General features: G+C 37.9%; 2 protein-coding genes across 2 annotated transcripts; both read left to right on the top strand.

Annotated features, from left to right (window-relative positions):
• The first annotated feature begins 252 nt into the window (after nt 1–252).
• Nucleotides 253–7,141, top strand: LOC107806214 (isocitrate dehydrogenase [NAD] regulatory subunit 1, mitochondrial). The gene is made up of 4 exons (XM_016630337.2): nt 253–949; nt 1,936–2,175; nt 3,465–3,543; nt 6,615–7,141. The coding sequence occupies exons 1-4, from the start codon at nt 470–472 to the stop codon at nt 6,887–6,889; spliced, it is 1,074 nt and encodes a 357-aa protein (XP_016485823.2). The 5' UTR covers nt 253–469; the 3' UTR covers nt 6,890–7,141.
• Nucleotides 7,142–7,615: 474 nt separating this feature from the next.
• On the top strand, nt 7,616–11,181 carry LOC107806213 (butanoate--CoA ligase AAE1-like). The gene is made up of 2 exons (XM_016630336.2): nt 7,616–8,181; nt 9,511–11,181. Exons 1-2 carry the CDS (start codon nt 7,846–7,848, stop codon nt 10,951–10,953), a joined length of 1,779 nt encoding a protein of 592 aa, XP_016485822.1. The 5' UTR covers nt 7,616–7,845; the 3' UTR covers nt 10,954–11,181.
• Nucleotides 11,182–15,514: the final 4,333 nt, after the last annotated feature.

The raw sequence follows: 15,514 nt of genomic DNA, 5'->3' as shown, positions 1-15,514 counted from the left end.
TTATGTTGTAGGTGGTTTTAAACATATTATTATGAGATTTATGTGACACTAAAATCATTCAGTTAGAAGTAAATGAACAATTTAATTTTTTTTTTGATTAAAAATGTAGAAGTATCATTTGTAAAAATAAAAGACGAAGTATTCTTTATGCAAAGGATTAATAGTGGCAAGGTAAAATGAAATGGAGAAAATATGTAGTTTTTTTTTCTTCTGGAGAAAATATTAGTTTGAGCAAGAGTGGTATGGAATGAGATGCTGTTTGGTCATATGATAAATTCTCGAAACCGGCTATTCTACAGCGGTTCACGCAAAATGTGGCGCGCATCTCCGCTTTCTTTCTTTCTTCTCAATATTCCAATTTTTTCTTTTTCATTGCCTACTAGGACTCTTGTATTTGCCCTTTAATGGCTTTTATCACTGACCAAAAGGCATCGCACTGAAAAATTTCAACACAAATCAAAATCAAATCATGGCTCGAATATCCTTCCCAATCCTAAAAAAACTGATCCAACAATCCACGGATCGCTGTTTCACCACTAACGCCTCGCCACGAGCCGTCACGCTGATCCCAGGCGACGGCGTTGGTCCACTGGTAACCGATTCAGTGGAACAAGTGATGCAGGCAATGAAGGCACCCGTTTACTTCGAGCGATACGATGTACGCGGTGATATGAGGTGTATGCCGGAGGAAGTAATTGATTCGATTAAGAAGAATAAGGTTTGTCTAAAAGGAGGGCTAAAGACACCGGTCGGCGGAGGTGTTAGTTCGTTGAATGTGCAAATGAGGAAAGAGCTTGATCTGTACGCTTCTATTGTGCATTGTTTCACTTTCCCAGGGTTGCCTACGCGGCATGAGGATGTGGATATTGTTGTGATTAGGGAAAATACTGAGGGAGAGTACGCTGGCCTTGAGCATGAGGTTGTTCCTGGTGTCGTTGAGAGCCTTAAGGTACTGCAATTTTTCATTTTGAGAATATTTCATATTAGTTAGTAATGCGAGTCTGTTAGATTCATAATCTTTGCTTGCCTTTGCCTATGTGAGAAGATGTAAAAAAAATGACGAGGTGCGAATGATATTGAGGATTCATATAGCCAACCCCAAATAGTTTGGATTGAGGCATAGTTCTTGTTTTTGTATCCAGCTTTACTGTATCCAAATAAAGGGGTCATCTACTACCTAAAGTAGAATTGCAGGTGTAGGTGGATCTTATATATTTGGGTACTCCGAGTTCTCAAATTGCTAAATGGATGCCGCAATGCCATGTTCTGAATGTGCACATAGCCTCGAGTACTTAAGATCATAATCATGTTCTGGCTCCTTAGTCTGGTTATATGCATAAGGCTCCATGTAGGAGTAGGACTGCGGGGTGCACACTAATGCACCGGGTTCCTTAGTAGGTTAGTATGGTAGGCCCCATTTTGGGCAACACGGGGCACATTTTTTGGGAAATACTTAGTGCTCCATCCTTGTGCTGGAGAGTGCATATTTCCTGAAGCTTTGCTGCTTCTTCATTTTATATATCATTGACATTATTATCATATAAATATCCTTGATAGATGAGGTAATCTTGAGTGAAGTGTATTCACTGTCAGCTGCAGCTGATCTGTTTGATTGTGGTCTGTGCATGAGGAAGAATTACACTGTTAGAGCTTACCTTTACCTGGTCACTTTAAAAGGCTAGAGAAATGGCTTAGTTTAGCAAGATGCGCGTGATTATTTCGTTAGATGAATTCTCATTTTGTAACTTTACCAATTTCTGCATATATGGTTTAAATGTTACTCTTTGCTTGTTGATCCTTCTAAAAAATGTAGTTGTTCTTTTTCTCTTTATCAGTCTTCCTTTGTGGTTCCTCATATTATATCGACTCCTCTGTAAAGTTCTCCTGTTTCACGACTTGCTTTAATCCTATACTTTCACGTTTTCCCTTTTCCAGGTGATAACAAAATATTGTTCAGAGCGTATAGCAAAATTTGCATTCGAGTATGCTGATGTAAACAAAAGAAAGAAGGTTACAGCTGTGCACAAAGCCAACATCATGAAACTTGCAGATGGTCTATTCCTAGAATCATGTAGGGAAGTTGCAACTAAACATCCAGAAATACAGTACGAGGAGATTATTGTGGATAACTGCTGCATGCAACTTGTCTCAAGGCCAGAACAGTTTGATGTCATGGTATGGGGATATGCTTCCATGGCTTTTCTCTTTACTACCGTCCTTAAATTCTAGCTTCTTTTACATCTGATATCTAACAGTGTCATTCAAATTTTCAAAAAGAAATCTAGTGGTAAATGTCATCCATTAGTTTAGTCCTTGAGGAGAGGATGGGTTTGCTGAGAGCTTGTCCTATCTGCTGTTTGTGTGCAATTGGATAATTTGCTTGATTTTTGAAGTTTGAAACTCGCTTAAAGGTGCTATGAGACTAGTTCATATGGTATTTGTGTATGGATTAATAATAAGCAAATAATATTGGAAGTTAGGAATGGTCACTAGGTTGCTTAAATAGTCAAAGGGCATCTCGGCACTCTGTTTCTAGCATCTATTTTGACTTCTTAATTTTGTGTTCTTACTGGTAACTGCGAAGACCAATGATGTGATGAAATAACAGAGTCCAAATGACAAGGTCTGCAAAAATATTGAAGTCTTTTCCTTTCTCCTTCATTTACAACCGAGGTACTTGGATAATCTTGCACCTGGGGTTTCCCTTGACTGGCCTCTTTGATTTTCTTGTAAAATAATAGGATATCAGTAAGCTTGGTTGGTGAGAAGAAATGCGTGCCTCACTCGGTGCAACTTACGGAGAAGGGGATGCAAATCATTTATTTTTGCATTGTAGAATCACTGGTCAGCTGTGGGACATGTTTCTCACTCTTCTGTCCTCAATTGTGCTATGCCTGGAACTGTTTTGGTATTTCTGCAGTCAAGGCACTGAGAGGTACTCACACTAGATTATGGAATGCTATCTCAGCAGCTATTTGGTGGATTACCTGGAGAGAGAGGAATGCCAGAATATACTTAGTCTTAAGTTTAAATATATACTTTTCCCATCTTTTTGGGATAACATGGCAAATATAAATGTTATTCAGGATGTTGAGATCATGTTTGACTTTTTAAACTCCTTATATACTCTGTTACAACTAACAGAAGCTTGTAACTGGTCCAATGTCCAGGCTTCCAGCATATGCTTGTTGCTGGTTATACATCTATAAAAGCTTACCTTACTTATCAAAATATAGGATATTAGTGAGAAAGCATGTATGGGAAAATTTAAGATTAGCAAAGGTAGGTATCACCCTCCCTGCCTTTCTTACTGTGGTTGCTGTAGATTAAGAGTCATCAGCTTTCCTGCATCAATGCAGAAACAATCTTTTCGTGTGTTATTAGCTGCCCAATTCTAAATTGTCTCCTCATTTTTACATAGCTGGTAAGCTTGTTGCTGAACTTCAACCATTGCAATCATGCAGGTGACACCCAACCTCTACGGGAACCTAATTGCAAATACAGCTGCTGGTTTAGCTGGTGGAACAGGAGTCATGCCAGGAGGTAAATCCTTCAGACATATTTTGAATGATTTACATCTCTCTATTATGCTAAGCTGTTGATTTTCGATGGCATTAGCCGCCTTTTGTTTGTCTATAGATGACAGTTTGATCTTAAGATTTCACTAAGTTAAGACACCCTTAATTTGGTGGCTAATCTGTCACTCACATTTTATCAAATAGAGTTCCGGTGATCTAAACCTGTTAACTTCCCAGCAGCCAAAACAACTAGCTTCTTTGTAGATGGATTGTCTTGGTAACTTAAGTCTAGCTATACTACAGACAATCGATCCAATAAATGTTCTAAATGGATAGAAGACTCATATTTTATTGGCAGACAGAAGTAGTAAATTGCAGTAACAGAAGATCGAGCTGTTTCAAGGTACTGAAAGGAAAAGGAATAAGCAGGATGACTGTTTAAGCGCATCATCCGTTGGACTTGCAGTACAACCAGATTGGCATCAGAAGGTCAGGGAAATCTTTGCACATTGAGATTACAACTATAGCTACGACTTATTCAGTATGTTCTTATTCAAGCTGTGCAAGGCCAAAGGAGGTCGAACATAATCATGCCAGAGATAGCGGGCTCAGGCTCGGAAGACATAACCTAAATGCAAAAGATTCCTCAGAAAAAAAGTAGCAAAAAAACCTTATGCACATTAGGTTAGAAGAGAGGTTGTTGCTCTCAGTAGCTGGCTAGAAATGAGAGCTAAAGTCACATAGGAAATTAGTGGAGGAGGATCATAGAATTCAATAGAAGAAACTTCAGTAGCTAAGGATCAAATCATCTTAATAAATGTTTAATTTGAAATTCGGAGCTTACATACAGAGGTGCCTCATGTTCTGGAGGTGTAGAGATGGGCTTAGAATATGGATCAGCAAGATGAATAGCACATTTTCCCTCTGCCGATTACCTGTGAAGGCTATTACAGAGAGTCAAGGTGGGTGAATGGTATTTCGAAGGTCAGAAGCTCTTCCTTGACTAGTGGTCTCTGATCGCACTGTCATTAGCCTAATCCTAAACCAAGTCACTGGTGGGACTTCCATTGCACTTGTGATGGATATCCTGTCTGAATAGACGGGGGGCGTTTGTGGTGGTTATTTGGAACATAACAAGGTTTTAAGGAACACGAGAAACCTTCAATAGGCTAGAATTTGTGTTAGGGCTCCGGAAAAGAAATTCCGGTGACGCTGACATTTGATGCAAGCAATTGGAGATACATGTGTCAATTTGTCTAAGACGATGAATTGGGTGCAGAAGATGAGGCGTTAGAGAGTTCAGTCAAATGCATTTTCAACAAATAAAGATGGCCTTATGTAAATACTACGAATTTCCCTTAAAACTATAAAGAGCCAAGCAACTTCATCAAAAAACCATAAAGAGCCAAGAAACTTGTGACAAGCGGGGAATTCAAACTGAGATTAACTCAGCCAGATCAGAAGCTTTTGCTCACTGATGGGAAGAGGGGGAACACTAACAACTGAAGTTGTTGTAATTGGGCCGACTCAAACAACAACAACAACCACAACAACCACCCAGTATAATACCACAAGTGGGGTCTGGAGAGATTGTTGTAATTGGGCCGACTCAGCCACAAGAAAAAGAATTCCATTTAAAAGGAAAGCAGCTGGATTGTTCGCTTTTGTATCATCTTGGTACTTTAATAAATAAAATCTTACCTTGTCAAAAAAAAAAAAAACGAAAGCAGGTAGGTGCACGAAACCAAGGCCAATTTGTAAGGCTCAACCACAGACGAATAAGTCGTTTCAGCCTCTAGCATATAAAAGGAATTAAAATTCTAGGCTCTGATCCATGTGGTGAAGACAAACTTTTTGGCTTTCGTATAGGTGAATCATATGTTGACCCAATGGAGGTGTAGATAGAGGTCTACTTAGAAGCATGATCTTCGTTAGGGATTTTTCTCAGCCATTGAAGATAGTGAAGTTCGGGGATAAAGAATGCAGACCAAAGTCTTAACGATTAGCTTGAGCTGAGGAATAGAGGTGAGTGACAAAAATTAACTGCCTCTGGCTGACAAATCAGGAAAGGAAGTCACACAGTCCACAGCATACTGGAGAGCCAAGGAATAGAGGAGATGGCTACAACAATTGTGCAACTAATTGATGAACCAGGGCCAATGCCGGTGTCAGTACATTTACTCCTCCCTTATTACAGAGATGATAGAAAAGAATAGTGCATGCAGTTGACAAGTGTCGAATAAAAAGAAAGTGGAGTGTATCTGGGTGAAAAAGAATGTGCTCAAGCTGACCAAACGTTAAGGGTGCATTTTGGAAGGTTTGAAGAAGATGCCCTAGCTCAGCTTGAGCACATTCTTTTGTGGAGATTGCAATGTTCTCGAGTTTGCTTAGAAAAGTTGAATGCTTCTTTGCCATCAAAATCTATGATTTTTTTAAAGTTCCATAAGAGATGGACCTGTAGATCCACCATATTTATTTGCTGTAAGGAAGGAGAAAGATCTGCTGCTTTGGGAATGGATATTTCTATTCTCCATGGAATAGTGAATTCTTTAAAAAGATAAAGCAGCATGCTCTACCTAAAGCCTTGTCACATCACAAGCCAATAATGTTGGAATGTGGGGATTGAAACAGCAATGTGTATGTGTGAAATTCAGACTGTTTCCCGTCCATTTTTCCAATGGGTACAGCCACTGATCCAACTCTTGTCTACTGCGCTGTTCATCACCCGGAGTAGGTATATTGGTGAGGGCCAAGCAGGTATCCTCCGTGCTGCCTAACTTCATCCACCCAGGTTGCACTAGCTCCAAGGGAATGATACTGCTGCTCAATTACTTTATTCGTGTTGGTTTTTTCTTTTCCTTTTATTTTTTGGATGTATTACAGATCGTTATGTTCTTTCAAACCTCACTGTAAATAAATGCTCATTTGTACTTGATCTAACTTTTCATTGTTGGAAGAAAGATTAAGTGCCTTGTGCTTGTCTATTCTACAGATCATTTATAGCATCTCTCAGGGAACAATTAGAATATTATCAGTGTTTCTTCCTTGAGCATTAGGTTGCTTATGAGATTTAATGTATGACTGTGATTTTCTCAGGAAGTGTTGGGACTGATCAAGCAGTTTTTGAGCAAGGTGCTTCAGCTGGGAATGTTGGCAATGAAAAGATTTTGAAGCTTAAGAAAGCAAATCCAGTGGCACTTCTTCTGTCGTCAGCAATGATGCTTAGACATCTCGAATTTCCATCATTTGCTGATCGTTTAGAAACAGCTGTAAAACGTGTAATAGCAGAGGGAAAAGTCAGGACAAAGGACCTTGGAGGGGATAGCACTACCCAAGAAGTTGTTGATGCAATTATAGCTGCTCTAGACTAATCAGCAATATACTCAGCAAATCGTTAGAAATTATTGTTCACTGTCCAGAGATCTACTTGGCCTATTTTTTTAGCAGCAGCAATTTTGTTTAAATCTACTTTCTAGCATTTTGCTGCTACAATTTTTATTATCTATCATTGGTTAATAATTCAAAATTGATGCATGATTGCTGTCTATGCCCTGTGCATAAAAACCTGTAAAGGATCACTTCTTGATCTGTCCATATTATTTAAAGGAATTTTGCTTCGTGGTGATATCCATTTTGGTGCATACTTTCTTTGATCTTTCTTATTTTTATTCTTCTTTCTCAGTGGTTAGTGGAACGCATGTCTTCATCTTCTTCTTCATTTACTTATTGTTTTGTTTTTATTTTATTCAGCCATGTGTAGTGGACCTCCTTTCTTTATTTCTTGCTTTCGTTCTTACTTCATAGTATTATATTTGTTTTATTGAAATGATATTCCTTTTCTGGTGAATGTACGTTATCGTTTTTGCAACTGTTTGTGTTTGTTAGCTTCCACTTCAAGCAAAGACAAATCTGAGATCTACCTTTCTAATATAGTAATTTGTTACTCTATTTAAGTGTATTCCAGAATATCGTCATTTTGCTTAAAAAGGAGATGTCCATCCAGATAGAAAAATAGTGATGTAAAGGTTTATTCACTCAAAGGTGTATTCATTTGATTATATGGTAAAACGAAATTATAATATAGATAAACTTAAAGGTTGACTGCTCGCTGGAAATCCCATCATATCCGCTCAGTTCACGTTCGTGCTTTAAATTGCCGGTTTATATTACTTGATATTGGCAACACGATGAAGAAACAAGAAATACTCAATTCAAGTCAATTCTATATGATCTTCAAATTGCCAATATATGTCACTAGTTCTGAAAGGTTCCGCATGCCACTCTTCAATCTTCCCTCTGACTTTTCTTCTCAACCATCACCATCAGCATGAGTCACTCAGGAATATTGGCACGAAATCTTATTTATAGTACCAATTCAGTTCAAATTCAACACACAAATACTCAGAGGCCTCGCCACTTGTGTCAGCTTTCAATGAATCTTCAATCTGAGCCATTGCGATCAATGGATGGTCTGCTTAAATGTTCTGCAAATTATGTTCCATTAACACCCATAAGTTTCTTGGAGAGAGCAGCAAATGTTTTTAGAGGAAGAACTTCTATCATTGATGGACCTTCTGTGAAGTATACTTGGGAAGAGACACATGCACGGTGTATAAAGCTTGCTTCTGCTTTGTCTGAGCTTGGGATTTGTCGTGGTGATGTGGTAAGTTTCTTTCTAACTATTTACGTTACAACATATATAAGATGACTAAAGAGCAACGAAGCAATATTGAAAATACAAGATTAATTGCTTTTGGAGCAGCACATAGCGGTCTCTTAATTACAAAGAAAATTTGAACGAAAATCAAAGTAAACCGACTTCAAAAATTACTAATGTATATTTAGTTTAATTTGATTTGATAATGAATTTTTTATATCCAAACCGACATGCACACATAAATACATTTATATTCATATATTACAATTATTTTCTTAATTAAAAGTGCGTCCAGACGTAATTCTAGAATATTTAATTACTATTATGGAGGATCCTTCGTTGTTTACTTTTAAAATAAATAATTTAATGTATGCGGTTACTTTTTTATCAAGTGTTGTTGAAACGCTTCAACCTTCTTGTTCTTCCATGAAGCAAGACATGTTTTATTAAGTTCTTACGCCTTTCTCTATTTTGATCTAGTTTTATCATTGTTAAGTTGACAAGCATGGTATGCATAAGAAATGTCCAACAAGAGCCATAACGGAAATATCATGTCACGTAGATCGAGATATTCTTTTTACGTCCTTTAAAAAACAATAAATGAAATATATATTTTATAATTTTATCTATAATAATGATAATATTTCTAAAAAATCTTGGGAAATGATTTGGGGAATAAGTAGTTAATGTTAAGAATAAAACAAGAAAAGAAAAAAGATTATTTTTTTCTTGATTTAGCATAGTGGACAAATAAAAGCAAAAATATATTTTTAGCATGGAGAAAATGTAAAAGTGAACGGAGGCAGTATCATTTTTCCTCCAAATTTAGCACTACTCACAGCAGAAACATAAAAATCTAGGCAAAAGAATCACTTTAAAATTGGAAGAAAAATAATAGTAATAAAAATAAACCTTGACAGAGAGGGGGAAAAATGAAATTAGGCCAGAAGAATCCGATCGCGATCCTTATTTAGCTTGGCCACATGGAAAATCTAAGATATTTTCATAAATTTTAAATACGTAATTAGTTTGGGAGATTCATGTGTTGGATGAAAAATGCTCAATTTTGGTAAACTTAACTAGGATAATAAAAGAGATGAAAATAGACTTATCCCCAAACTTAAGGGACCTTTTAGTTAACTCTCTAATTTTACACGTGATGGACAAGAACTTTTAATGGGACATGAGTTGATTATGACTTATCTAATCCCATTTTCTCCAATTCCTTCGTGTATCCTCTGTATACTGACGATTCTTGTTGTCATAAATAGAATGAGTTGGGAATTTTTATGGTTTACTTTTCCATTTTCAATAGATTTAAAATTATTTATGTAGGTTGCAACAGTGGCCCGAAATGTATACGCAATGCAAGAGCTGCATTTTGCAGTACCAATGGCTGGCGCAGTTCTTTGTACATTAAATACACGTCATGATTCAGCTATGATATCAGTACTGCTAAAACATTCAGAAGCAAAAGTCATATTTGTGGATCAGCACTTGCTTCAACTTGCTCAGGGAGCCATAGATATTCTTGCTAATGAAAAAGTAATACCACCACGTGTTGTTGTAATATCTGAATCCAACAATTCTACTCCTACTGGGGCAAACTCTAATACTCATGAATATGAAAGTCTCCTGGAAAGTGGGAATACTGAATTCGCTGTAAGGTGGCCGATAAGTGAATTTGACCCTATTAGCGTTAACTATACTTCTGGAACAACGTCGCGACCAAAGGGAGTTGTTTACAATCACAGAGGTGCATATCTCAATACCATTGCTACATTTATGCTTCATGAGATGAGTTCATGGCCTGTTTACCTTTGGACCGTTCCAACGTTTCACTGCAACGGATGGTGTCTTACTTGGGGTCTAGCTGCACTTGGTGGCACAAGTATTTGCCTTAGACAGGTTTCTCCAAAAGTCATATTTGAAAGTATAGTAGAGCACAATGTCACACATTTGAGTGGTGCACCAACTATTCTAAACATGATTGTGAATTCGCCCGAAAGTGACAGAAAACCACTTCCACACAAGGTTAACATAATGACAGGTGGTTCACCACCACCTCCACAAATCCTATCTCAAATGGAGGAACTGGGGTTTCGAGTACATCACTTATATGGACTAACAGAAACATATGGTCCAGGTACATATTGTTTGTGGAAGCCTGAGTGGGATTCTTTGCCACCAAATGAAAAGTACAAACTAAAAGCAAGACAAGGTGTGCAACATCTTTGTTCAGAGTCAGTGGATATAATGGATCCTACCACAATGAAAAAAGTACCAGAAGATGGTAAGACAATTGGTGAAATTGTGTTTAGAGGTAACACTGTAATGAGTGGATACTTAAAAGATGTGGAAGCAACAGAAGAAGCTTTTAAAGGTGGATGGTTTCATAGTGGTGATTTGGCTGTTAAACATCCTGATGGCTATATTGAAGTTAAGGACAGATTGAAAGATATCGTAATCTCTGGTGGAGAAAACATAAGTACAGTAGAGGTGGAAAGGGTGTTGTATAGTCATCCAGCAGTTCTTGAAACAGCAGTAGTCGCGCGACCAGATAATTACTGGGGACAGACACCTTGTGCATTTGTGAAGTTGAAGGATGGTTTTAATAATATTACTGATCAAGAAATTATCAACTTCTGCAGGGATAACTTGCCTCATTACATGGCGCCTCGAACCGTCATATTTCAAGATCTCCCAAAAACTTCAACAGGGAAGATACAGAAATTTATTCTAAGGGACAAAGCCAAAGCATTGGGCAGTCTTTTCTGAATGTTGATGATAATTCTTTTTAAGTCTGAGTGTCATTCTTCTATGCCATTTAACTCTGTGTATCATTCTTTTGTGCCACTCTGTTCAATATTGGCCAAAGCGGGCAAATTGCTCTGAGTAGTATAATGCAGTTCTTTTGCTTGGTTTTTAGATTGATGTTTCCTCAAAAGTGATTTGCTAATCTCCATATTATAAACTCTTTGATAATGAAGTTTTCTTGTATTTTATTCTTCTTAATCAGTTGTAGTACTAGACTATCAAATTTTATATCAGAATTTTGTGTTCTTAGTGTATATAACTTAAATTCTATGTAAATTTATTTGTAATGGTCGCGGTAAACGTATTAGTAAAGAAGATATCATATGAGCCCTCAAAGTCTTGAAGAGAAAACTAGACAACAAATTATGCAGATGTTGCAAAGTCTAATACTCGGTTCCTCTTTGCTCCATTGGGAATAAATCCCGTAAAAATAATATTCACGGTATTAGTGATAAATGCGGACCACTAAGTTATGGTTAAATCAGCAAGAATAAAAATGGAGCAAAAATGACATCAAGATTTTATGTGGAAACCCTTCTGAATAAGGGAAAAAATCACGGCCAAGAAGAGCAACTAATATCACTATAGCGAGAAATTTTACACTGTGTAGTAACGAGTACAAATACTCCTAAGACCACTACACCCTCAAAAGAAAAAATACTCTTTTGCTTTTTCCACCTTACAACAATATCTCTCACACTCTATTTTTCTTCACAGACTATTTTCTTATAGTCTATGGAATATCTTGCTCTCTATCTTTCACTCAGATGTGTTGTCTGAGATTTTTTTTGGTGTGTAAGAAATGAGAGCCGAAGCTCTCCTTTTATAGGCAGAACCTCACTCCCTCACGCCTACTACATTTTACATTTTTCTCTCATGCAGATTTGATATGCCTACCAATCTTGACATTTTTTCTTCTACAACCTACCATATTTGATAGTGCAAAAGAAAAGATGGTGGCTGCCAATCAAAGGAAGAAAATTATCTTCCTTGATTTGTGGGATGGATCCCATAAATCTCCCCCTCCAGTCTCATTCACCTGAACGAGGTAACACCGGAGATTCTAGTTTGAGCGCATGCCGACAAGTTCTTTGCAAAGCTCGAACTTGTCTCTTGGTATTACCTTGGTCAACATATCTAGAGGATTTTCACTCATGTTAATTTTTTTGACTTGAAGTGATTCGTTCTCGACTTGCTCACGAATCCAATAATATCTTACGTCGATGTGTTTTGTTCTCGCATGGTACATGAAGTTTTTGCTCAGGTCTATTGCACTCTGATTGTCGCAATAGACAACATACTCCATCTGTCGCAATCCAAGTTCTTGAAGAAATCTCTTGAGCCATATCATCTCCTTGCCAGCTTTAGTAGCCGCAATATACTCCCCTTCAGTTGTAGATAGTGTGACACACTTCTGTAACTTCGACTGTCATGATATAGCTCCCCTTGAAAAAGTAAACAAATATCCAGTAGTGGATTTTCTGTTATCAAAGTCACCTGCCATATCAGAATCTATATAGCCCTTCAGAATTAGATTTGATCCTCCAAAACATAATTATTCATGTGAGCTTCCTCTTAGATACCTGAGTATCCACTTTATAGCTTCCCAATGCTCTTTTCCTGGATTTTCGAGAAATCTTCCAACAACATCGACTGCATGAGCAATATCTGATCGAGTACATACCATTGCATACATCAAACTTCCGACAACAGAGGAATAAGGAATCTTGGTCATTCTCTCTTTTCCTCCGTTGTTGTAGGACACATCTTCTTGCTCAACTTCAGATGACCAGGAAGGGGTGTGCGAACCAACTTAGAACTTTTCATATTGAAACGCTCCAGTACACGTTTTATGTACTTCTCATGTGACAAGTAAAGCTTTCTTTTGTTTCTCGAACGAGTAATTCTCATTCCCAAAATCTGCTTGGCATGACCCAAGTCTTTCATTGCAAAAGACTTATTCAACTGTTTTTTCAACTCGTCAATCTTGGAAGCATTCCTACCCACAATTAACATATCATCCATATATAGCAAGAGGATGATAAAGTCATCATCAGAAAATCTTTGTACAAACACACAATGATCTGAAAAAGTCTTCTTGTAGCCTTGCTCCCCCATAACAGACTCAAACTTCTTGTACCACTGTCTGGGAGCTTGCTTCAATCCATATAGACTCTTATTAAGTTTGCATACAAGATTTTCTTTACCTTTTGCCTTGAAGCCCTCAGGTTGTTCTATATAAATCTCTTCTTCTAAGTCACCGTGAAGAAAAGCACATCCATCTGCTCAATCTCCAAATCAAGACTGACAGTCAAACCAAGAACTGTCCGAATGGAGGACATTTTCACGACAGGAGAAAATATTTTGTTAAAGTCAATACCTTTCCTTTGACCAAATCCCTTGACAACCAATCTAGCTTTGTATCTGGGCTTCAAACTATGTTTTTCGGCTTTAACTTTGAACACCCACTTATTCTTCAAAGCTCCCATGCCCTTAGGCAATTTCACCAACTCATAAGTATGGTTCTCATGCAGAGATTGCATTTCATCTTGCATGGCTTCAATCCATTGATCCTTGTGCTCATCTTCTATGGCCTCCGCAAAATATTCAGGTTCTCTCCCATCAGTGAGTAATACATACTCATTTGGAGAATAATGGGAAGAAGGAGTACGAGGTCTAGAGGACCTCCTGAGTGGAATATCTAACTCGTCCACAACTTCGTGAGTATGAGCATTTACCTCATCAGCATTAGCATTGTTATCACCATCACCATCAATATGCTGATCTGGAATATGGTTCTGGGCATCACCATCATCATTGAGCCCACCAACGTCATCCGCATTTGTATGAGGAATTTGATCAAGATTAACTAAACCTTCTGAACTTGGTTTAGCTTCTACGCTTTATTAATATCTTCAATGGTTTGATCCTCCACGAAGATAACATCACAGCTTCTCACGACCTTCTTCTCAATTGGATCATATAGCCTGTAACCAAACTTATCAAGGCCATAACCAATGAAGATGCACTACCTTGTCTTGACAGTTAATTTTGACCTCTCATCTTTAGGTACATGTACAAACGTTTTGCAACCAAACACTTTCAAGTAGTCATAGGAAACATCCTTGCCATTACCAAACTTTGTTTGGAACATCACTTTACAAAGCAACCGCAGGGGATAGATTAATAATATGTGCGGCGGTCAACAAAGCCTCACCCCAAAAGGAATTCGGCAACTTTGCTTTAGAAAACAAATATATGACTCTTTCCATCAAGGTCATGTTCATCCTTTCTGCTAAACCATTAAGCTCAGAAGTCTTAAGAGGAGTCTTCTAGTGTCTGATACCCTATTACTTGCAGTATTCGTCAAACGGTCCACAATATTCACCATCGTTATCAGTGCGAATACACTTCAGCTTCTTTCTAGTTTCTTTTTCAACTGAAGCCTGAAACTACTTAAAGACACCCAACATTTGGTCTTTAGTCTTCAAGATGTAGACCCAAAGTTTCCTTGAGCAATCATTAATAAAGGTAGCAAAATAAAGTGCACCACTCAAAGTCCTTGTCTTCATTGGACCACATAAATCTGAATGCACCAACTCAAGTAACTCTGTCTTTCTTGAAGGAGGATGAGACTGGAACGAAATTCTTTTTTGTTTTTCAGCCAAGCAGTGCTCACATTTTTCTAATTTTGCACTTTCAAAATTTGACAACAATTTCTTCTTAGCCAGAACATTTAGTCCTTTCTCGCTAATGTGGCTAAGCCTCTTATGCCATAACGTTGAAGAGCTATTGCTCTTAATGGCATTCACCATATTAACACAGGTAGAGGCCGTAGTCCAGTATAGACCACGACGTTTGTCCCCACGAGCCACAATCATGGAACCCTTAGTGAGTTTCCACTTTCCAGCACCATTGGTACTAACATATCCCTCATCATCCAAAACACCAACAGAGATCAAGTGCAAACGAACATCAGGTGCAGGTTTTACATTTGTTTAAAACTAGTTTAGTTCCAATACTAGTTTCCAAACAAATCGTTCCAACATCAGTCACCCTAGATACAGTCTCATTACCCATACTCAAAGTTCCAAAGTCACCCTGAGTATAGGATGAGAAAAATTCCTTCCTTGATGTCACATGAGATGCGGCACCACTGTCCACAATCCAGCTTGACTCATCACAAACAATATTTATCAGATCCGCATCAAGGACAGTACCAAGATCTTCTGTAGTGACGGTGGCCACACAAGTGCCATCTTTTTTCTGTTCTTCTTTGTCTCTATTCTCCTTTTTCAAAATCTGGTAGAACTTCTTTGTGTGCCCTTTCTTCCCGCAATGATAGCACTCAATATCTTTAAGTCTGCTTCTGGATTTGCTTCTATTATGTTCTCTATTTTGAGAACCCCAATTCTTGTTTCTCCCCTTAGAGTCAGTCACCAAGACATCTGATGAGGAGGAACCCTGAGATTTTCTTCTCATCTCTTCATTTAAAAGGCTGTTCTTGGCAAGATCCATAGAG

The sequence above is a fragment of the Nicotiana tabacum genome, chromosome 3, assembly GCF_000715075.1.
Source record: "Nicotiana tabacum cultivar K326 chromosome 3, ASM71507v2, whole genome shotgun sequence".
Lineage (NCBI taxonomy): Eukaryota > Viridiplantae > Streptophyta > Magnoliopsida > Solanales > Solanaceae > Nicotiana > Nicotiana tabacum.
This window is presented reverse-complemented; position numbering and strand designations above follow the sequence as displayed.

Excerpts from the sequence above, each read along its gene's own strand:
- LOC107806214 (XM_016630337.2), top strand. The coding sequence starts at position 470 with ATGGCTCGAATATCCTTCCCAATCCTAAAAAAACTGATCCAACAATCC. Across the intron at positions 950-1,935 it reads GTGTCGTTGAGAGCCTTAAG|GTGATAACAAAATATTGTTC; the intron begins GTACTGCAATTT and ends TCCCTTTTCCAG. Across the intron at positions 3,544-6,614 it reads AACAGGAGTCATGCCAGGAG|GAAGTGTTGGGACTGATCAA; the intron begins GTAAATCCTTCA and ends TGATTTTCTCAG.
- LOC107806213 (XM_016630336.2), top strand. The coding sequence starts at position 7,846 with ATGAGTCACTCAGGAATATTGGCACGAAATCTTATTTATAGTACCAAT. Across the intron at positions 8,182-9,510 it reads GGATTTGTCGTGGTGATGTG|GTTGCAACAGTGGCCCGAAA; the intron begins GTAAGTTTCTTT and ends TTATTTATGTAG.